The sequence below is a fragment of the Fukomys damarensis genome, unplaced genomic scaffold, assembly GCF_012274545.1.
Source record: "Fukomys damarensis isolate Sample0158 unplaced genomic scaffold, DMR_v1.0_HiC HiC_scaffold_4, whole genome shotgun sequence".
Lineage (NCBI taxonomy): Eukaryota > Metazoa > Chordata > Mammalia > Rodentia > Bathyergidae > Fukomys > Fukomys damarensis.
The window spans coordinates 58,959,536-58,982,847 of NW_022900916.1; the positions used below are offsets into that span (position 1 = coordinate 58,959,536).

Below are 23,312 nucleotides of genomic sequence, written 5' to 3' on the forward strand. Positions count from 1 at the left end.
AATTTTATTTTCTTTATTGCATATTCCATACTTTCTACAAAAATTGTTACTTTTAAAATTAAAAGTTATATAATTCATCAATATTGATAGACATTTCCTAATCTAGTAACAAGGGAAAGAATTTGACACTTTCTAAATCTGGATATTTGGATGGACAGACATTGGGAAATTTCTTTTTTTATAAAATCAATCTATGAACAAGCTAAAGAATTTATTAGAGCATTCATTCATGTTTTAAAAAAATAGTTATCAAGCATCTACGATATGTCAGGCAGTTTTAGGTGTTAGGAATACAGCTGTGAACTGAACAGATAAAAATTCTTAGCCAGGAATGGTGGCATACACCTACGATTCCAGTACTTCTGAAAGGCTGAGGCGGAAGGAGAGCAAGCTTCAGTCCAGCCTAGGCAACTTACTGACTTAGTGAGACCCTGCCTCAAAAGAAAAAATAGAACAAGGACTAGGGAAGTAGCTCAGTATGCAAATCCTCTGTTCATTCCTAGTATAGTATCATCAAAACAAAAAATGCCTTCATGGACCTTGCATCTTAGCGAGTAAGATAGATAATAAATAAATAAACAAATAAGGTAAATTTAAAAATTGGGAAAAGTATAATATATTACAGCATGAAACAATTAGAAGAAAACTAAAGCAGAGAAGAGGCACAGAGTGCTTGTGGATGAACATTTTGGTAGGGTATTCATGAAGGAAGAAGTAAAAATAGACAACTTCTGTTTATAGTTTGAAGGTGAGGTCAACAAAATTTACTTGTGGGTTGAAATGAGGTTGTCAAAGCAAGTCAACAGTGACTCAAAGTATATAACTCAGCAACTAGAAAGTTGAAGTTGTCATTTTCTAAGACATGGAAGACCGTGGGACATAGATGGGGTAGACAGAATCTGGAGCTTAGTTGTGAATCTGCTGAGTTTGAGACACTTGGCCTCTATCAAAAAAGAAAGACTAATCTGACATTTGGATGTGCTGGCGAGATATAAATTCAGACTTTTGAGCATAGAGTGGAAATCTATGAGATCAGACAGGAGCAACATGAACCACGTAAGAATAGACAAGTAAGAGAAGAAACCCAAAGACTAATCCCTGAGTCTCCCTAAATCCACATATCAGGCAAATGAAGGGAATCATGTGATGGAGTATCCTAGAAGCCAAGTGAAGGAGGTATTTCAAGAAAGAGGACATGGGCAGTTGATGGTAAGTCAACGGCTGCTGAGAGTATTCTGAAGAAAAATTATTTCTCACATAATTTTGAATATTATTTGTGTTGGGACTAACTACCCGTAACAATTAAGCAAGGGGGAAAGTACTTTAGAGGCCATGGTATAATGGAAAATGAAAGTGGAAAACATGAGTCTGAGTGCCAGCTTCACGATTTATTGCCTAAGTGATCTCAGGAAAGTCATTTAACCACTTCTATTCTAGGTTTCTGCATCTGTAAGACAGAAGTAGTGCTACCTATCTCATTGCTGTGTAGACTAGTAGAAATAAAATTCTTATTATTGTTCCTAACAAGCAATAGGTACCCAATAAATGTCAACTTTCTGTTTTTTATTAAATGGGGGCTGTAATTGATAGAAATACGAGCAGTCTCTATATTGAACTTTGTGAAATTAGTCATTGGTAATCCAATTCTTCAACTTTTCATCTTTCTCATTACCTAGTTGTCAAATGTCCTACTAAACTTTTAACTCAGCTTCTCAAAGAAAAAGCCCCCAAACTAAGAAATATTTACAAAATAAATGGCCTATGTTTCTCACATTCTTCATGTTAAGAAGACATGTTCCATGTCAAAGTAGAATAAAATAATATGACAAGTAAGCACAATATATTTTATTTTTGGACTGGATTTTATATTAGTAGGGTGGGGAAATGCTATAGAGACATAATAGGAACAAATGGAAAATTTGAAATATGAACTACATGTTAGGGCATATGTAGTAAACATGTCAAAGTAATGAATTAGGTAACTGTGGATGTCTGAAGTAATATCCTTGATTCAGAAAGTATTATTGAGTAACAATTCACTAAGAAGAATTATGTATAGAAAAGGGAAGAAATTATGAAAATAGCAAAATGTTAAAAATTATTTAATCTGGATAAAGCGTACATAAAATATCTGTGGTTATTCTTGTAGTTTTTCCATAAATTTTAATGTTTCAAAATTAAAAAGTGGAAAAATATTATTTCCTGGAGTATGTCATATTGTTAATGGCTTTTGCTCAGGCTTCTTCGGTAGATCAACTTTAGGGTAATGTTACTTTCATATACATTTTGCCTATTCTTTTATATATGTGATAAATTTCACATAAAATTAGACAAGAATTTTAAGAAATGAATATAAGTCCATATTTGTATGGAAATGTGTTGTTAAAAAAAAAGAAGTTGCAGACCTTTGAACTGTGTGTTTCCTTTGGTTAAAGAAACACATATACACACATATTCAACATTATATTTGGTTAATTCTGAAAAAATACCAAAAAAACTTAAATAGTGATTATCTCTAGGCAGTCTGATTAACATTTTCTCCTGTAACTTTCTTTTCTCTTTGATTTTTTAAAAAAATGATTACTTCTCTCATTTAAAATATACCGTAAGGCAGATAATAAATGACACTGTTAGAGTCTCAGACGCAGATAACGCTGTCAGTATTTGTGAGCTACTAAAAGGCAAGTGGGTTTGAGAGAAGGAACAGAGTTTATCCTGCTGCAAATATAAAGATGAAAAAACTAGAAATCTGCAGTCTTTTCCATCAAAGACTTCATTGGGCAGCAAGCTTAATTATAGCTTAGTGCAGAAAATTCAATTGTAATTTAGTAACCTGACCAAACTTTAGATATTTAGGTAAATTATTCTGAGCCCCTGCTTTCCTAGCCTCTGACTATCCAGAGCTTCCCCATGACTTTTTCTAATGATCCCCAGTTGTTTCTTTCCGCTTCTTTTTTATCAGAGTACCTAAAGTCACGTGGCTGCTGTTCACAAGGAATCTCTGTACCCTCATGGTTTAGAATTGAAAAATTTAAGGAAATACTTGAAGAGTGGTGCAAGTGCCTTCACCAGGCATTGCCAACTTTTCAGCCTTCACTCCCTCACATTCTGCTGCCGTCCACCCTGTGACTCTCAGCTCTGCACAGACCCTCAGAAGCCATCAGTTTTCTCCTGCCGCTTCCTCTTGCACTACCTCTGCTTGTCCAGGCTTCCCTCCTGGTCTAAATCCCCCTTGAAATTCTGGTGGAAAAAGTGCTCGATAACAGTTTCAATCATTTGATCAAAAAATGGTTAGGTACAAGGCTATGATCTATAAATTAAACATTCAAGCACAATTGTGGCAAAAAGTGGAACTAATTCTTGGAGGCAAATAGGTCTGTGAGTTATCATAACTCTGTACCGAAAATGCGTATCCACTTTCACCCTGTACACTCATTTTTCCTCTTTCTACTTTTTCTTCTTCTCCTCCTCCTCCTTCATCTTCTTCTTCCTCTTTCCTCTCCTCCTCCTCCTCTTCTTCCTCCTCCTCTTTTTCCTCAGTTAAAGTTGTTGATCAAAACATTTATATAAACAGGGCTGGTGACATAACATAATCTCAAAACCCCAGAGGCTGAGACAGGATTGTATTTGAGTCCAGCCCATGCTTATAGCAAGTCCCATTCCTTCTTGGGTACATACAAAGCATGATCCTGTCTTTAAAAAAAAAAAAAAAAAAAAGTTTGTCACCAAACAAGGAAAAGGGGCCATGAAAGATCTTTAAAGACCTACCTCAGTAGGTCTGTACCTAATTAAAAGCCAAAATAGAAGAAGCACTCTTCACCCCCAAGTTGACGTCTGCCCTTTTCACCTTTAGCACCGCTTACCAACTGTGGTGCACAGAGCAACATCTCTCCAAAGATACCCTTCTTCAAATGCCTGAATTTGTAAATATGTTGCTTTACAAGGAAAATGGACTTGATATGCTGGAATTAAGGGTCTTGAGATAAGAGGTTATCCCAAGTAATCCAAGTGGGTCCAATGTAATTATAATGGTCCTTACAGGTAGAGGCAAGAGGGAGTAGAAGTCAAAGTTTTGAAAATGATAAGTTGATGATTTTTATTATTTAGTAGCCAGTTAGTTAGTAGTACTGAGGATTGAACTCAGGGCCTTCCCATTGAGCTACATCTCCAGCTTTTTTTTTTTTTTTTTTTTTTTTTTTTTTTACTCCAGTTTTTTTTTTTTTTTTTTTTTTTTTTGAGACAGAGTATTGTTAAGTCACTAGATGGCCCAGACCGGGCTCAAACTTGTAATCCTCCTGCCTCAGGCTCTTAGAGCCCTGGGTTTATAGGACTATATTATCATGCCCAGTTTATGTTGATTGTTTTAAAGATGGAAGAAATAACTCTAAGCCAAGGAACACATAGCCTCTACAAGCTGGAAAAGCAAGGAAATAGATGCTCTCCCATACAAAGGCTCTGTACCTATTGCATGCATCCAGCAGCACAGAGTACCACACACATCAGACAAAGAACATTTCTTATAGATGGGCAGCAAGGAGAAGCAGAAGCCTAGGATCCTTGACAAACTGGTCCCCTAAGACTCAGGAAAGTTGCTTGAGACAGATAAGAGTTTTGTTTGCATAGGCAGCTGGCCACACTGCAGTCAAGGGAACCTGAAACCCAGCCCGAGTTTATCTACCCCAGTACAGCTTGGCTGACTTAAGCCCAAACACAGAAGAGCATCGTTCTAGGATGAATGAGAACCCAGCCTGGGTAGTTTCTCACTCTTCCTTCTCATCTTAGGATGTCACGTTCTCTGTACCATCTGCATTAGAACTGCAAATAAGAAGGGAAGAGCTGATGCAGCCGAGGTCCTGTGGGGCGCGGTCGTCCTGCGCCCTGGAGCCTCTAGAAGGAGCACCACCCCACCAGTCTCTTCATTTCAGCCCAGTAAAACCCAGTGTGAACTCTTCAGACCTCCAGAACTGGAAGGTAATCAATGTGTGTTTTTTTCAGCCACTATATTGGTGGTCATTTATTACAGCAGCAGAAGGAAACTAATATACTAAGTCCCCTGTGCATTTTTTTTCTCATGCTTGTCATTAGCTAAAATGTTGTTGTTCGGTTTGTTCACTGTCTTTCCACCACTTCATTTTATCTGCCCAGAATATAAGATTCTAAAGATGTGGTAGATTCTACCTCATAAGGTGGGTAGATTCTACCCATTTAGATTATAGAGATTCAACAAATATCCACAACTTTTGTGTATTTACATGAATGAGTATGTGAATTACTAATAATGTTGTTGAAAAATTTTAATATTAATCAGTGGCACAAAGGCAGAAATCATGAAGGCAGTATTAATCCTGCCATGTTCATAGGACTCTAGTATGTACAAGCAACATAGAATGTCTTGGAGGTCAAGACAGCATAAACACAGGTCCTGACATGCAGGAGATTTCAATCCAATTGCACAGAGTGGCAATGTAATATTGATTATACTTTTGAGATTTTACTAAATGTATATTGCTTTTGAAAAATTAAAATGAAAATCAAATAACGATATTTAGCAAGTTAGCACTTAAAAGAGAGGCAGTGAGGACAACACAGGTTGGACTCAAAGAACTTAATTGAGAATCCTAATTTTGCCACTACTCTTCCCTAGTGTAACTGGGATGGTTGCTCAATTCCTTTAGACATTAAGTCTTAATCAGTAAAATGGAAATAGTGAGAACTGTGCCTCGAAGTTGTGATAATTCGTTGAGAAAATATATATGAGACTTTAGTGTAATGCCTAGGATAAAGTAATAGTTCAATAAATGGTGACTTAGAGTCTGATTTATTTCTCAATATGTAGAGGCAATTATTATGAAACTAGACGGTTTCTCAACTTTCCCCAAACGGGAACCACTGGAGCTGAGTTATCTTAGTTTGAAGGTCTTGCTTCCCACATCTCTGCACTCCTTTCCTCATTCCCAAATCCATAATTTCTGCTCAGTTTTGAAATGATTTGCCAAACCGGCTTCTGTCAGCTAGGGTTTCCCTTTGCCTATTTTCCATCGAATGATGGACTTCAGCCAGAAAAAGGATTTCGGAGGTTAGTTAGGAGCCACTCCAACTAAAAACACAAATGTGGTTTTGGGGATATGGTAAGAAGGCAGAAATATAAGCACAAAATGATTCTTTCTTTGTGGTCGAGATGGATCAGCCACATTTGTTAGGGCAATTTTGTTTGCCTGACTGTGTGTGTGTGTTTTTCTAACACCCTACATCAGTATAAAATCCCTTATTGTTTATTTTTTTACTGGATTTTTCTCAATACGATTTTTGCTATTTTCTTCCCCACATCCCACTGCCACACAGATTGAAAAGGTAATACCTCTCCTTCAAAAAATTTAAATTGTGAAAATATATACATATGTCAGATTTGCTTTTCATTATCAAAACATAAACCTGCTTTCTCTTATTTCTCTTCCATGTAACTCAACACCCCAAGAATCCATATTCTGGATTCTCATTGGCTAATGGGGGGAATAATTAAGAACTATCACATGCCATGTTTCTTTGAAGGTTTAGTTGGCATGTCATTACAGTGAAGAGAAAGCTGTCTCCTCACCTTTCTTTCCCAAATATATGGAAATCAGCAGTGCCAGTGTGCAACTGGAACTGTGGAATGTATTATCTCTGTAGTCCCCACATATGCTGGAATCTTTACAGAAACCAACATTTCCACTGCACATCCCACCCAGTAGAGGGTCTCAGCAACTATGACATGTCTTTTCCATTTATTGTAGCAACTGTCCAGGAAATTGTACTAGGCCATTTTCTTTTTGGATAGGTGGGAAATTCTAAGAGAATATTTTGTGCTAAGATAGACCCCTGGAAAAGCTTGTATGACCTATGACCAAGCTGCTGTTGTCCATAGAATCCTCCCCTGGTATGACAGTTACTACCAAATCTGCCTTTCTGATTGCCTGCTGAGACCCATGTGGGACTTTGGTAGGCATGATAGGCTGGCTGTAATTCCTGGGCTGTCAGAGGTCAATAGAAGCCAACCTCAAACCCTTATAAAGAATCTAGGCTATTTGACAATGTGAAGGAGGTGTATAACCAAGATGTATGAATAAATGTCAGCTTTCCCTTTGTAGAAATATACACTGTGGCTTGAAGTGGTAGTAGAAGTTTGTAGTACCAGATATTTGGTTGGTTGAGGCAGGGATATTGCAAGTTCAAGCCCAGCCTGGATGATTTTGGAAGACCTTGACTCAAAATAAAAATTAAAAAGAACTGAGGATATAGCTTGATGGAGCTATATAGAGCACCCCTGAGTACAGTCCCCATTGAGAGAGAGAGAGAGAGAGAGAGAGAGAGAGAGGACTTGACTGTGCATTATTCTAAGTGTGTGTGATGACTGAAATCTGTTCTCTCTTAGGGTACTAAATTCAGTTCAATTTATCATAACTATCTATCAAATGACTTCCTCTGTCTAGCTCCTTGGCTTAACTCTTTCATAAATACAAAGTAATGAAGTCAAAAGGAAAGGATGTTTATATTGATAAGAGTCTGTTCTTTATACCTGCTTTTCTGTTCTTAAATATTTCTTACAATAGCCCTGAAAAGGTTGTGCAGTTTAAATTCACGTGATAGAGTCAATATTCTGTGATTTAAGTAAGAATTTGCATCTTTGCCTTTGTTACATAAGAGGAGAGGAAGGTGGTCTTTCTATCTTGTTGGTCAGCCTTCCCTGGGACAATGCTCTCCACCAGATAGTTACACAGCTGAGCTTCGTAGAGGTTAAACAACTTCTGAAGATCCACCAGCTTCACTGCACTGTGCTGCTTCTCTGTAATGCTGTGCTATAGTTAGTTTGAACCTTTGCCTAACTCATTTGGACAGCACAGAACCAAAGTGTGCATTTCCACCATGAGTCCTGTATCCTACATGTAAAGGGAAACAAGGCCATGATAAAAAAAAACAATTAAGATAGAAAATTTATGAGGTTTAGGAGCTTTCATTTAGCACAATAGTAGTAGTAGTAATAGAATAAGTGGAAAGTCCACTGAACTTTGGGGAGAATTTCAGCTGGGCTGAGAAGGCGGATAAGACTGGCTGTGTAGAACACGTCGCGGTCTGGCCCTCCTGGCCATCATATTAATCCTGCCTTCATGCTCTCATCACACCACTGTCCCAACTCCTCAACTCTATCACTGTAACAGAAGCGTAGCCATGGACTATGTGATACAGGAAGGATAGCTGTGTGCCAATAATACTTTATTTATAGACATGGGACTTGAAGTTTCATATGCTTTTCACACATCCCAAAATATTTTTTAAATTTGTTCTAATCATTTAAATATCTAAACATCACTTTGAGTTCATAGGTCATTTAAAAATAAGTAGTTGATTGGTCTGTGCCATAGAATACTACTGAGGAGTAAAAGAAAACAAACCCTCCATAAGGCAAATCGGACAGGTTTTAAGGCCATTATGTTGAATGAAGAAAACCTATCTCAAAAGCACCATGCTGTATGATTCCATTTATATAGGACTCTTAAAATGAAAAAATTATAGAAATGAAGAAGAGACTAACTAGTGAGTAGGGGTTAGGCATGGCCATGACTCTACAGAGATAGCATGTGAGAGATCTTTGTGATAATACACTTCTGTATTTTGAATGAGATGGTGGTTAAATGAATCTGCCCATGTGATAAAACTGACACAGATGTAAACCGAGATTATACCAGCGTCCATTACCTAACCTTGATATTATACTATTAATGATGTAAAACATAGCCATTTGGGGGAACTTGGGTGAAGCCATACATGACAAATTTGATGTGGTCCTGTAATTACTTCAATATAGAAAGTTAAATTTCATGAGAAAATGAAAAGATGGAAATAAAGTGTTTGTAAATGGGGAAGGGAGGGGAGGTGAAGGGAGGGCAGGGACAAGGGGAAAAAATGAGAACCAAGACCTGTCATGTAAAGGTACAAGATCCCAATGATGAATGTAACTGTACTGCATACCTAAAATGTACCAATAAACTCAATTAAAAATAAGAAAGTTAAATTTTAAAAAATGAAAAGCAATCAGTGGGTCAGATATGACTGATGGCAATATTTTTTTCAACCATTGGAAAAGAAAAAGAAATGTTAAGTATAAATAATATGGAAAAATTAATATATATAATATTTAGGAATATACAGGTTTGTAAGGAAATGACCCATCAGCCATACTTTAAAGTGGTTAAAAGATATGAATAATTCACAGAGAAATATAGATAGCAAACGTATTATTTAAATGGTTAAAATAACCCAATAATTTTAAAAATTGACTATAATATTTTTCTGTAGTATCAAAAACATACAGGATTAATATTAGCAATTAACAACATTGTGGGTAGATGTACAACGGCAGACATAGCTGGTAGGAAACTACACTGATGAATTAACTTTGAAAACCAATTGGTGGTTGCTATCAAAAATTTAAATAAGCATTTCTTTGGTCCACCACTCCATACCTCAGAATTAATGTTATTGACATATTTACACAGGACCTCAAAGATGTGTTCACTGCTTGGTTTCTTTTTTTAAAGAACATTGTATTGAGTTTTAATTTATATACCATTAAATTGGCCCATTCAAAATATGCAAGTCAATGACTTTTAGTAAATATACAGTTATACAATCATTACCAAAGATCCAATTTTAGAATATTTTCTCACACCCAAAATTCCACATGGCTGTATGAAGTCATTCCTTATTCTTACTCCTAGCTCTAGGTAACTACCAACTTATTTTTGTCTATAGATTTGTGTTTTAATTTTCATTGGAATATGCTCAATTATCAACATCATAAATCTTTTTTCAATAATGATTCAGTTCAGGCTATAAGCATCATTTAAAGTCATGCTCAAATTTAGCTTAAAAGCTTTAAGAATACAGCTTCCATAAGCAGAGACTGAAGCGATATTAAACGGCATGGAAGAGAAATTGGTATTAACACATTTACATGTAATCTGTCTTTCTCTGAATTTGATAAGCAAAATCAATTGAACTTTTTCACAGGGTAATGCCATGCTACTGTTACACTTTTTCCCGTCCATAGGGTGATACAAAATTGATCTGTGCATTTTCAAAGCAGGAGGCATTGGTACTTTGACAGAGTTCTATTATGATGACAGTATTCCTATTATGCCAAATGTCTAATGTACACCTAATGATTGTATTACACACAGAAAGCTGTTATGCACTGATTACCAACTGCTGTTTATAATCTTTTGAATGCATTTTTCTGATGCTAAAAAAAATGATGCAAAAAGTCACAAGGGGAGAAAATGGAAAAGAACGTGATCCATAAACAATGGGGCTTCGTGTAGCTCCATGTGGCTACATCAAGCCTCGTGGTGTCTGAGAATCACTGACACGTTTTAGGAGCATGATAAAATTCTATGCCTAATAGCAATAAAGCAAATAATATCCTCTGATTTAATGTGAATATGGATTCCAGGGGTGTCGTGACACTTGATACTGTAAGTCCTGTGCAACTTTGGCTGAACAGTAACTGCTGAGCTCACTATGTCCTAAGCGTAATTCATCAGTCTTCGTAGTCAATCGGATCAACTTCCCATTGGAGAAACTGTTGCCTTAAATGTTCAGAGCTCTTTTCTATGTTGGTTAAGATCCAATTATATTTTCAATTATTTAGAGGTTCAGTGGAGAAGAAGATAAAATGACTTGGTTCCTTTGAACAGGACAGGTATTGTCAATGACAGGAAACTGAGTCATCTGGATGGAGACGTAGCATTAAAAGGTCAGCATTTGGAAAAGCAAGTGGGTGAGTGAATAGTAAGAAGAGGTGGGCTGGTTCCCGCAAAGGCTAAACATCAGATTGCCACATGGTCCTGCAAAACCACTCCTAGGTACATACCCAAAAGAGTTAAAAGCTGAAACACACACCAATGTTTATAGCAGAATTTAAGTAAAATGTGGTCTATCCACACAATGAAATATAATTTTTTCTTGGGAAGGAAATATATGGTAAGACACAAATGAACCTTGAAAATATTATGGTAAGTGAAGTGAGCTAGACACAAACGGGCAAATATTGTATGATTCCACTTGCAAGAAGTACCTAGAACAGGCAGATTCACAGAGACAGAAAGCAGAATTGTGGTTGCCAGGGGCTGGAGGGTGGGACAAGTAGGGTGTTGCGGTGAAATGGACAGAGTTTCTGTTTGAGACAGTTGGAAAGTTCTGGAAATGGTTATAGTGCTGATAGTTGCACATTACTGTGAACATATTTTATGCCACTGAACTGCACACTTAAAATGATCACAGTGATATATTTCGTTATATATATTTTACTACAATAAAAAGGGCAAAAAGAGAATTGGGTCATAAAAAGATAAGTATGAATGTTAGAATTAATGTCTTTGTGCCCGACTGTCCTGTTTTAACCTTCTCTGAGGTCTTACTTAAGGCTCAAATAAAGAATAGTCCTGGGGCCAGGGATTTAGCTCAGTGGTTCCGCTGCCTGCTTTGCAAGCTCAAGGTCCCAAGTTTGATCCCTGTACCAAAAATAAATAAATAAAATAAAGAATAGTCCTGGCCAGTTTTGATTCTACTTGTGAGAAAGAAATTAGATGCCTTAAAATTCTAGGTTATGATTAGTTTCTTTCTTCATTACTTCTATAAATAATTATTGAAGGCTTACTACATGCCAAACATGTGAACAAGAAGATAAAATTTAATAAACTTAAGGTAGTAGTCAAGGAAACTTCCAAAGGAGGACGAACCAAAAAATATTATCTTTTGTTGTACTGGAGATTGAACTCAGAATCTTAGACATGTTACAGAAGTGCTCTGTCACTGGGTATTCTCACAGCCACTTTTTTAAATTCCTATTTTTGAGACAAGTCTCATTATACTGTCCAGACTGGCCTTGAACTTATGATCTTCCTGCTGTAGCCTTTCAAATGGCTGGGATTAAAGGTGTGTGCCAGTCTCCTGAGCAAAAGAAACTCTGATAGTGACACACATCTCATGAGAAAAAATAAAATAGAGTGGCAAGGAGTGGGAGCAAGAGAGGGAAGGGTGCTACTGTTGAGGAATGAATCAGGAAGCACGGAAAACAGAATGGGTGGAAGGAAGCGGCGGAACTGAGAGTCAGAGGAGCGCATTTCGGCTGGAGGATATAATAAAAAGAGGCCTGCCGGCAGGAAAGAGACTGAGCTTTTCAGTAACAGAAAGGAAGCTCTTGTGATAGATCATAGTGAGAAAAAAGAGCCAGCAGATGAGAATAGACACTGAAAGCACTGTATGTCGTATCAAGGAGTGTGCCTAGGAAACACTACTTTAGATTCTCTTTCCCTTACCTAGCACCCCCTCCCCATGCCTGTGGAACGTACAGTCCAGGCCCTTTCACTTCTTTACCATTGGGCCATGGTCTCTTTATTTTTACAGCTATAGCTGATTAGTTCTCTTTTCTCTCTCATGGGTCATTTCTGTGTGCACGTGTGTGAAAGTTTTGCTTCCTAGTAACGAGTTTTTAAACTTCACAAGTTAAATATGACCCACTTGCTGGATTAGTCAATTGTCTTTATATTATTGGGCTTCAATTTCCTCCCTTCTAGAAGAATAAGCTGAACCTATCTTCTAGGATTAACCTGACCAAGGAAATTACCCACATTTTTCTCTATACTGACTCATGAGGTCCATAACCTTTTCAGGTCAGGAAAAATGGTCCAAGTCATCAGTGTCCAAATTTCTCTGTGCTTCTGAGTCATCTGAAGAATTTTAAAATACTACAGCTTCCCTGGTCCTAACCCCAGGCAAAACTGAGTCAGAAAAACACTCCGAAGTAATTCTAATGAAATTAGATCTCAGACCCTCCCATTCAATTTTATTTTTACTGCCTTAAATTTTGGAGAAGAGCTAATTCTATTCATAAAATGATTTATATTTGTTTACCATGATTTGAAAATGTTCTCTCAAGCACTTCCAACAACTCTGAGATGTAGGTGGGACTGGTAATATAATTTTGATTTTATAAATGACATTTATAAGATGTTTGAGGGAAGGTGATCAACAGTAAACAAGGCCAAGTGGCCGGATTTCAGTCTTCAGTCTACCATTTAATGGAGACAAGCGGTTAAAATACAGAGTGGAAAGTGACACATAAGGGTCACAGAAAGAGTCCAGATTATGATGAAAGCACATAGCAAAGGCAGCTATGTGGGAGGTGGGGATGCTCCCATAAGGTTTCAGACTCAAAAGATGAGCAAAATTTAAAAAGTGTTCCCCAGGTTGAGATTAACAAAATTGGGAGGGTCGAGGAAAAAGGAAAAGGATGAAAAACACAACATAGTTCACAGTAGCTAAGTAGAGATCACAGGAAGAAAAGTGGTAAAAGGTCAGGCTGAAGTGGTAGCCAGAAGCTCAGTAAGCGGTGTTAAAATCTCGGGAAGTTATCTCAGCATAACGGGGGGTGACTGCAGGATTCTGGGAAGGGGAGTGGCCCGAAGAGGTTTGGGCTTTCCAAGCTCACTATAAGTGCAGGGTAGAGAATGGTGGAGGAGCATGGAGTGAGGTTGGAGGCAAGGAGACCAGTTAAGAGACTGTACTGCACCCCTTAGAAGATGTGGTGACGCTCGCACCACCACAATAGTGGAGGTGCAGTCTATAGCACGTGGGCAACTAAGTGGCCGGTGGCAACACAAACTGAGATAAAAATTAGTGTTGGGGGAACAGCTAGGATGGTATCCAACTTGGATGCAGAATAAACGTCCATAAGGCAAGTACATCTTGTGTAAGTAAGAAGCTCAAGAAGAGAGGTAAAGAAAAACAAGATTTGGAAGTCAGATTTCGAAGGCATGGCGATACATGAGATTAGCATATGGAGAGACTGAGGCCCAGAGAGAGTGAAAATATCAGAGATAATATCATTGGTGCTGGAGTCATAACTCAGTACACTGGTAGTACAGTGGTCTTGCCTAAGAATCAGAAGGGAGAACCCCAGGATAGTAGTTGAAAGCCCTGATTGAGCAAGATAGCCCAGTGATATTGGGCAAGTGACCTAGTCTCTTTATGCTTTATATTCTTAACCTATTATAAGGAGATAAGAATAGTATCAGCCTCAAGGGCTTGGAGAGATTAAATGAGAAAATACATTTGAAGGAGCCAGCTTAGTAAGATATCCATAAATGGCAGTTTTTGCTACCATGCTCAATAGAAGGGACAAGTTTATTTGAAGACTGTTGCAAATAGATTATGTTGAAGGATATTGACTTTAATATAAATTCAATCAACCTGTCATATTTAATTTTCATTTAAATGAATTTACACAAATTATTACTTTTTCTTTAAATAATAGTTGTATTATTGAGTGCAGCGCAAAGATAGAATTTGATGTGGTTAAAGATAGCCATTTATTCTGTTTTAGAGTAGCTCTGCCTAAGGCTGAGGAAGACAGGAGGCCATGAGGACCACTTACAAAAAGTAAACACTTATTTACATTTGGTGATGTTAGCGTTATATATAAAAACAGTAAATTACCTATGAAGAATAGAGTGTGGTATCTGAAAGTCAAATTGTCTACAGCTTGGGCAGTACTGTGTGATCTATTCTGGGGAAGAAAGATTCCACACAAAAAGAACATGATAAATATGCTAAGTTTATACAATATGTGCTCAGTGATAAATATTCTAAGCATGTGCTTTAATAATTCTCTCATCAGAGCAGCCTTGTTACCCCCACCATCAGCAGATACTGATAATTAATCAACTGAAATGAATCTTTACAGAATAAACAAATCTGTTATACATGAAGGATGATTATGTCTCTTTCAGTTATGAAGGCTTTCATAACTTATTCATGCCAGTGTTATGAAGACTTCTCCCTCAGGAAACAAAGGCATCTTTTGGTAAGATCTCTTTTGAGGCTATTTTGGGTAATTAGTGGCATTTCAACCATATCCAGTGGATGTAGGGAATTGTAGGAAGCCAATGGGGGTTCTTCTATCTTGTCTCCAAGAGGAACAGAGTGGGTCTCTTACTCTTGCACACGTGTACATTTGTGATCTTGCTGGCAGGGCAGGGGTGGATTGCCCTGACTGGGCTCATGGAAGTGGACCCTACACTGTCCAGAGAGGGGCACACAGCTCCACTGAGAAATCTGTGTAGGCTTCTTTGCACGTTGGAAAGTAAACATTTCTGTGGCTAGAAATTGTGGAAAGAAGTAGAATGTGCCAGATAAAAATAGGGCTCAAGTTGGTCATGAAGAAATGGATATCGGCTCAATGAACAAAACACGATATAATCCAAATATGGTATTTATTCTTCTATTAAAGATAATTCCCAGAGCTGAGGATGTAGCTCAGTGACAGACCACTTGCCTGACATATATAAGACCCTGTGCATGATCCTCAGCACTAGAGAAAAAAAGATAATTCTCCACAAAAAAAAAATTTTTTGCTTAAAAAAAAAAAAGTGAGTTCCAGCACCTGGCTTGCAAACTCAAGGTCCGAAGTTCGATCCCCCGGACAAAAAAAAAAGCCTATGAGAAGAGGCTTTGATGGCCTTTGCTCTAAACTATCAGATAACAAACAGCCTCAGAAGCCCTGAACACAGGGCAACGTGAGGATTGAACATTACGCAAGATTTAGGATCCCAAGGTACAAAGTTCCTCTCCTGTACTGCAGCCCCTTACTAGTGAGGGTATCACCTGGCCCTCTTTTTGTTGCTCTATAGGAATTGGGTCTTGGGCCCAAGATAATATTCTGCTGTTGATATTGATCTTGCTGTGATCTGCTCTAATCAATTGATCTATGTCTCTGTCCAGAAGTCTCATGTCTTTTGTCAACATGCATAAAACTTGTTAGCTTGCGGGCAGAATAAAATCTCAGGTCTTTTATAGTTTTTAACACTAGATTTAATCACATTTGACATTTATTATGCGTTAATTTAAGTTTTAGGCTTTAGTTAAAATTTTGCCTTTCTGGTTGCATTCCTTCTAAAATTTCATGTAGGACAGAGCTAAATGATCTATAATAAGCAAAAAGGAAATAAATCTCTGAAAGTGATATTGAAAGCCAAACAGCCAAAAATGTCCTAACTCAACCATACTATTACAGATTAGAAAATACTTCTCTATTAATGATTAAAACAATTTAAAAATGCAATAACTTTTTCAGAAGAGTCAGACATAAAATTTCATAGTAGAAATAAATGAGTTGATCAAACTGATTGCGTCCATAAAAAAAAAGAATAAACACTCTGAGGACTTTCACTGACTTCCTTTTCACTCTCCACAAGAGCTTTTATAAAATTTTACTTTCCTTCAAACAAATTTGATGTGTAAAGGCATTAATCATATTTTACTTATGATAAATGAAAATGACAAATGATTTAAGAACATACTTATTGGAGAGTGGTTGAAATATCAGTAAACTGTTTTTCAAGACTAGAGATTGAACCCCACACCTCGTGCATGCTGGGAATGCACTCTACCACTGAGATACATCCCTAGTCCTATTTATTATTTTATGTTGAGATGTTCTTACTAAATTGTCCTGGTGGGTCTCTAACTTGTGATCTTTCTGTCTAGACTCAGAACACCAAGTCGTTGGGATTACAGGTTTGTCCTGCTATGCTGGACTCTAAGAGTTGGTAAATTCTTATGTTATAATAATAAATGATCATCATAATTGTGTTTTCAGTAATTTTTAATGATGTGATAAACACTTATGATGTATTGCTAACAGAAACAAACTCAAAAATTGGTTGTCCCAGCATTAGAACACATCATTATAACACCCAATCATGTATACAAATGAAGAACAGAAAGAAAATTACTTTAAAATGTTATAGTAAGTATAATTGGGTTAGGAGAATATGGGTTATTTTTATTTTTTCTTGGCTGTCTTCTTTCTATGTTGTCAAAATTCCTTATAATCAGAATGTTTTAAAAAGTATTACTTATGTAATAAAATAAAAATCCTAGTCTTAAATAAGTAACTTCATTTTAGCCTTTTGCTTCCCATTTCTAACTGCCCTCCCCAGCAGCTAGAAAGTGCGCTGTGCAATGCCGTTTGGAGGGGCAGCATGGAGTTATAGAGTCCAGTCTGACTCCTTAGCCTCCCCTTCCATCCTGGCCTCCTGCCCAATTCATCACACGCCACCTCATATAAGGCACATATCCTGAAAACCCCTCTGGTGATTCCAACCAGCTTCTTCACATTATGGAACTTCTCTTAGCCTCTCACCTAATGGAGCCCTCAAGTCCTAATTGGAGATACATTAGGCAAAATGTCTTCCTAGATCACTGTCATTCCTCTACCAATCTCCCCTTTGGCTGTACCACCTCCTCTCCACCCACCACACCAGTGGCTCTAGATCAAGACTATCCAATAACAAAATACTGTGAGTCTGTAAGTAATTTAACATTTTCTAGTAGCAATCTTAAAAATGTTAAAAGAGACAGATGAAATTATTTTAAAGATATATTTTATTTAACCAATGTAGAAATATTTAATGAAATATTTTGCATTTGAAAATGGAAGGTTAACTTTGTATTTTCAGTATACCTCAGTTAATACTAGCCACATTTCAGGGGCCCGGTAGTCACCTGTGATAAGTGATTACAGTATTGGACAGTGTTGGTTTGGAGGAACCTCCTTCTCCACCACTTCTAGTGTATATCCCCATAGCATGGGGCTTATAAGAATATAAATGCCTAAGGATAGCTTTTGGGGGTGGTTCTACCAGGAACCTACTTTAACCAGTGGTTTTGGCAGGGAAATGGTTTATCAGAGTACGGCACAGATTGGGGAACATCAAGTAACAGTGTTGTTCTGTCACATGAAGTAGGCAGTCATCTTTCTGACCTATGAATCCAGCCAAGGGAGCTCAGGGATCAAGTGGAGGTTTATGCCTTAATGACAGTTTGCAATTTAAGTGAAGGGCCTTCGGTATCCTTAATGCTCTACTTCCCCAAAGTGAACGTCTTCCCATCTTATCTTATGTCTGAAGTTGACTGGCTGTCTAAGCAAATACAGGAAAAGAAATGGAATGTTAGCACTGGACTGAACCTCTAACATCAATCTCACCCTTTGCATTGCTATAGAAATTGCTACAGAGAAGTAATTCACTCACGCTATATAGGTGCCATGTTGCAGAATTGGATTGAACTAGAATCCAGATCAGTCTAGGCCATCAAGTCTCCAGTTACCTTGGACAATGTTGACAGAGTTAATGAATTGGGTCATTTATCAACAGAAAGTCTCAGGGTCACCTGAGAGTGACAGGCCATTGTGTTCCCCATTGAGCCCAAGTCTTGTTCTTTAATGTTACATCCTGACAGCAAAGCTAAGAAAACAAGTGACCCCAAATAATTACTCTCTGTGAGAAGCGCTCCAAAGGAGGAGGCAAGATGCAGAGGTAAAGAATGACAAGGAAGTTCTTTGAAGAAAATTCAGGGAACGTGAGAAAGTCTAGGAGAGAGGCTGGCAGAAATCCAGGCAGAGCACACAGCGAGTGTGGGAGCCTCAGGGCCAAGACAAGCTTGGTGTGTAAATGAACTGAAGGCTGCTGCAGGTCAGGGAAGGGGAGGCCGTAAAAGGTGGTAGGGCCACATTATGTGCAGGCTTAGAAGACAGACCTTCAGCTGGAATTTGGCTTCCCCATCTCTTTTGATAAATGGTGAGTTTCATTTTAACCATACACTTTGCTGTTTAATCATCTTTGTTGAGGGTTGGCATGGTAGCACACACCTATAATGCCCCGACTTAGGAAGTTCGAATAGAATGATTGCAAGTTCGAGAGTAACATGGACAACATAGTGAGTTCCAGGCATTACAACCTAACAGGACCTAGCTGTACCCCCAGCAGAAGTCTTTGGAGGCTGGATGTGCTGCTCTGCTTTGAGCATTAGATTCCTAATGGACTCAGCACCAGGAAGTAAGTTAAAGCATTACTAAGACTTGTGGCCTCGAGGCTGGAGCAGTAAATTGAATCTACCTGACAAGTTCAGACAGAAACAGTCTGATCCAGTATCTTCAAATTGGAAAACTAGAACTGACACCAAGGGGTTTCTGTTAAATGCTCAGGTGCTTTCACATTCTCTACCTTATCTGAATTTAAATTTCTAGCTTCAAGAGTAGGTTTAGGGCTAGCTGTAACCCAGCAGTAGAGCCTATGTATGGTGTATGCAAGGCCCTGGGCTTCATTCCCAGTACATCCCTATTCAAATTTCCATTTCTTCTAAATTGGCCTCCTTTGTTCCTCCCAGCCCTATGTTTCTTTGCCTTTGAAAAGTCCTGAGATAGCAAATTCTGGGCGTAAATAGTCTTTATTTGTGTGACAGAATGGTGGAAGTTTAGCTTCAAACGAGTTTCAGAACAACTATTCTGCCACTTTCATTCTAGTGTATTATTAGTATTGTAATGCTACTATTAATATTAATTTATATTATATTAGTGTATACTGTTCTGTGCCAAATGTTTTATATTCATTCAACTCTATACTTATGGCAACCTTAAAAATGAATATTTTTTAGTTCTGTTTTACAAATCATAAGACTTATTACTTTTCCTTACCTCCTTTCACCTTTACTCATGTGTTAGGTCACCCTGCTTCTTCATCCTACAAATACCTCTAGACTCACCTGTTAAGAAAGCAGATTTGAGACTCTCTCATCTTCACAGGATTGGCTATCTGGAGAATACCTCTTTTTTTGCAAACAAAACAAAAACTCATTTTAGTAAGACCATTTTACCAAGTGTCTAATTACTGAAATATTATAGAATTCTTCATAAAGAATTAAAAGCATTCTTTTGTTTTGTTTTTAAGATGGGATCTTGCTATGTGACCCAGGATGGGCTCAAAGTCTCTCTGCCTCAGCTTGTTGAGTGCTGGGACTATAGGAGTGCGTTACCATGCCTCACTAGTTTTACAAATTCTAGCAGAAGAACCTGTTGCACTTAGAAGAAATGCTCCAAATTGCAGATGACCAGTGCTGAGAGCTCACTATGTATGTCGCTGGCTGTTGCACTTTCTTGCTGATCAGATGGTGGTTTATTGGGGCACCTGGCTGCTCTGCTATGCATTTTTGAGTGCTCTGAGGGATCAGGGCAACCCAAGCTGAATTTGTCACTGCTTTGAATGGCACTGTTAGGCCCACAGGACTGTACCTGGAGTCACATAAACAGGGTTAATGAATGACCAAAGAGGTTTTTGGTTCTGGGCCCTAGAAATTGTATTCAATCTCCAAATGCTTGTGAGGTATTTACCCTAAAGCAGTCACTTTTGCTTTATTCAGGATTAACTGGAACTATTGTTAAAGGTACCATATGTTTTATTTTAAGAACTATTACCTCTATAAGATTTGTTACATGATGATATTTTCAGGACAAGGTATGTTAGACAAAATTACGGCTCCTCAAACTTGCCCATGTCCCAACCCCTAGAACCTGTGAATAAATTACATTATATGGCACAGGATGATTAAAGTAGCAAACAGAAATAAAGTTATTATTTTGGGCTGAGCTGTATTCCTTCTACCATTCTTAACTCCCAGTACCTCAGAAGGTGACTGTATTTGTAGAAGGGTCTTTAATGTGTTAATTAGTTTAAGATGAACTCATTAGGGTGGACCCAAATCCAATGTGACTAGCGTCCTTACCTATAGAGAACAGGACACAGACACAGAGGGAAGAAACCAAGAGAAGATGGTTCTCTGGAAGCTAAGGTGAGAGACCTCAGAAGAAACCAGTCCTGCCAACAATATGATTTAAGAATTCTGAGAAAATAAATTCCTGTTTTTAAGCCACCCAGCCTCTGTCATTTTGTTATGCTATCTCTAGCAAGCTACATAGTAGTCAGTTGAACTCAATCTTTGGATCCTGGATTATCTGGGTGAGCCCAGTGTAACACCAATAGTCCTTAAACATAAAAGAGGAGGCAGAAAGGAGAACAGGGTGACTTAATATGGAACTAGCACTCTCTGTTTATGGCTTTAAAGGTAGAGAAAGAAGGTCAGATGCAAAGGAATATGAGTAGAAAGGGCAAGGAAATGGGCTCTCTCCTACTTCCTCCAAAAGCCACAGCTCTCCTCTGCTCTCAGGAGCTAACAGTTCAAGGCCTTCCTTACAGCGCACATCTCAGAGATTTTGGGATTTGTTTTCTTTTCTTTTTGTACTAGGGATTGAACTTGGGCCCTTGTGCTTGTCAGGCAGGCGGTGGAACCACTGAGCTACATCTCCGGCCCTGGGGATTTGTTTTCAATCACACTTTCCCAAGGTGTCTTACTTTTCCTCCTCTTGACTCACTTTCTCCCTTCCCTTCCTTCCTCCCTTCTTCACTCTAAAAATGTTGACACAGCTTTCTCATTTCTTCTACTAAGAAAGTAGGTTACATTCATTTGCGACCTATCTTTTGCTGGCTCTTGGGTAGGCTTGTCATGTGTGTGCTGATGTTTCTTAGAATTCCAAAACCAAATGACTGCAGTTGAAGGCCTCTCTGTGTTCTTGAAGGGCCCAGCCTCTATTGTAGAGCCAGAACTTCGAAACTTTTCATTTACATGGTATGCCTTTCACTCCTTGCACCGTGTTTTTTACCAGGCTTGTCAGTACCTTTCCAAAATGCAATGCCTGTAAAGAATTACAATTATAATTTATAGATACATGCCTAGAACTTGCTGTGGATGATGTCCTTTGCAAGCATTATGGCTGGATACCCTTCCTGCAATTTAATCAGTGACAATGATGTCCTTTGTTTGCTTGTTTTATGATAAAGCAGCTGAGGAAAATCAGATAGTTTAAGAATGGGGTCTTAAGGTATCTACAAAGCATGGGTACTCTGGGAGAGAAGAAAACTCAAGAGCTGGGCATGCTTCTCCCTCTTCTGAACTTTTGGGGCTTGGGCTCCTGCTCACATTATGTACCTTGTTAGTCCCTGAGCTTTCTCAGTAATTTGGATTGGCTGCTTTCCCAGCCAGCAAGGTTGGCAAAATGTGCTATAAAACACAGGTGGGTTGGGGACCTTTATTTGTTTCCAGGGGCTGTCATAATAAGATACTACACGCTAGGTGGATTCAAATAACACAAATTCATTCTTTCACCTTTCTGGTGGATGGAAGTCCCCAACCAAGAAATTGTGAAGACCATGATTCCTCTGGGTCTCTGGAAGAGTCCTTGCTTCCTGTTGTCCTGCAGTGTTGCCTGTTGATCTTTAATGCTCCTTAGCTTGCAGCTGTGTTGCTCTAATCTCTACCTTTGCTGTTAACAGAGATTAACCAGTGCTCTACGTCTTCTTACAAGAGCACCAGTCATAGCAGACCAACGGTCCACCCTACTCTAGAACAATTTCATGTCATTTAGTTATACCTTCAATTTCCAAACAGGGACCCAGTCTGAAGCATTAGGGATGGAATTTTGGGGGGATATGGTTCAACCCATAATAGGGCTTCTTCCATCAAAATTCAGTGGCAGCTTTTAAATGGTAGGGACTGAGAGGGGACTAGTATGAGACAGGTCACTTACGTTTACATCAGGAGGGCACTTTAGCCTATCAGCATAGAACAATGTGGCAAAAAGCAAAGTAGCAGGTACTCTTCTAGCTTATACTTTATATTCTCAAATGACGCTCCTCATAGTTTTATTGGTTATAGGGAAATGGAAGCCCAGAAGAAACTTTCACTTTCTTATTTTGAGGTGGGTGATAGACTAATTTTTTAGAAATTTTATATTCTGAGGAATTCTAGAATGAAGAAGAAAGCTTAATTGAGTATGATTCCAAATGTAAATTGAAATACACTTTCACAATCCATATCCATAGTGTGGTAGATTGAGTAACCGTTGCCTTAAAAGATATCCCTGTCCTAATCCTAATCTCTAGGGCCTACGAATCTTACTTTAAAGGACAGAGACATGGAAGATGAGACTGAGGATGAGGGGGTGAGGATGAGGGGATTACCTAGGTGGCTATAAATGCAAACAAAGGTTTCCGTAAAAAATAGAGGCAGATGTTATTGACAGAGAAGAGGCCACATGAGGAAAGTGAAGACAAGAAGAGAAGATGTGATGTTTGTTCGCTTTGAAGGTGGAGGAAGTGCAGTGAGCCCTTGGAAAAGGCAGAGAAACAGATTCTCCTCTGGATCCTCTGGAGAAAGAACAAGGCTTGGTGTCACTTAGAGTTTTGTTCCTTAGATTCATTTCACATTTCTAGCCTCCAAGAAGTAAGGGGGTAAATTTCCACTGTTTTTAGCTATCAAGTTTAAGCAATTTATTATGACAGCCACAGGAAACTTCCAAAATTTCAAAAAATATATATATACAT

General features: G+C 38.2%; 1 protein-coding gene across 1 annotated transcript in view; it reads left to right on the plus strand.

The window, feature by feature from the left end:
• Positions 1-1,131: 1,131 nt before the first annotated feature.
• Slc25a13 (solute carrier family 25 member 13) overlaps positions 1,132-23,312 on the plus strand; it is a 198,168-nt gene continuing 175,987 nt past the window's right edge. The window contains exons 1-2 of the mRNA XM_010603394.2: positions 1,132-1,209; positions 4,783-4,971. Coding sequence (XP_010601696.2) covers positions 1,147-1,209; positions 4,783-4,971 — 252 coding nt within the window. The 5' untranslated portion in view covers positions 1,132-1,146. The remainder of the gene's footprint in view (positions 1,210-4,782; positions 4,972-23,312) is intronic.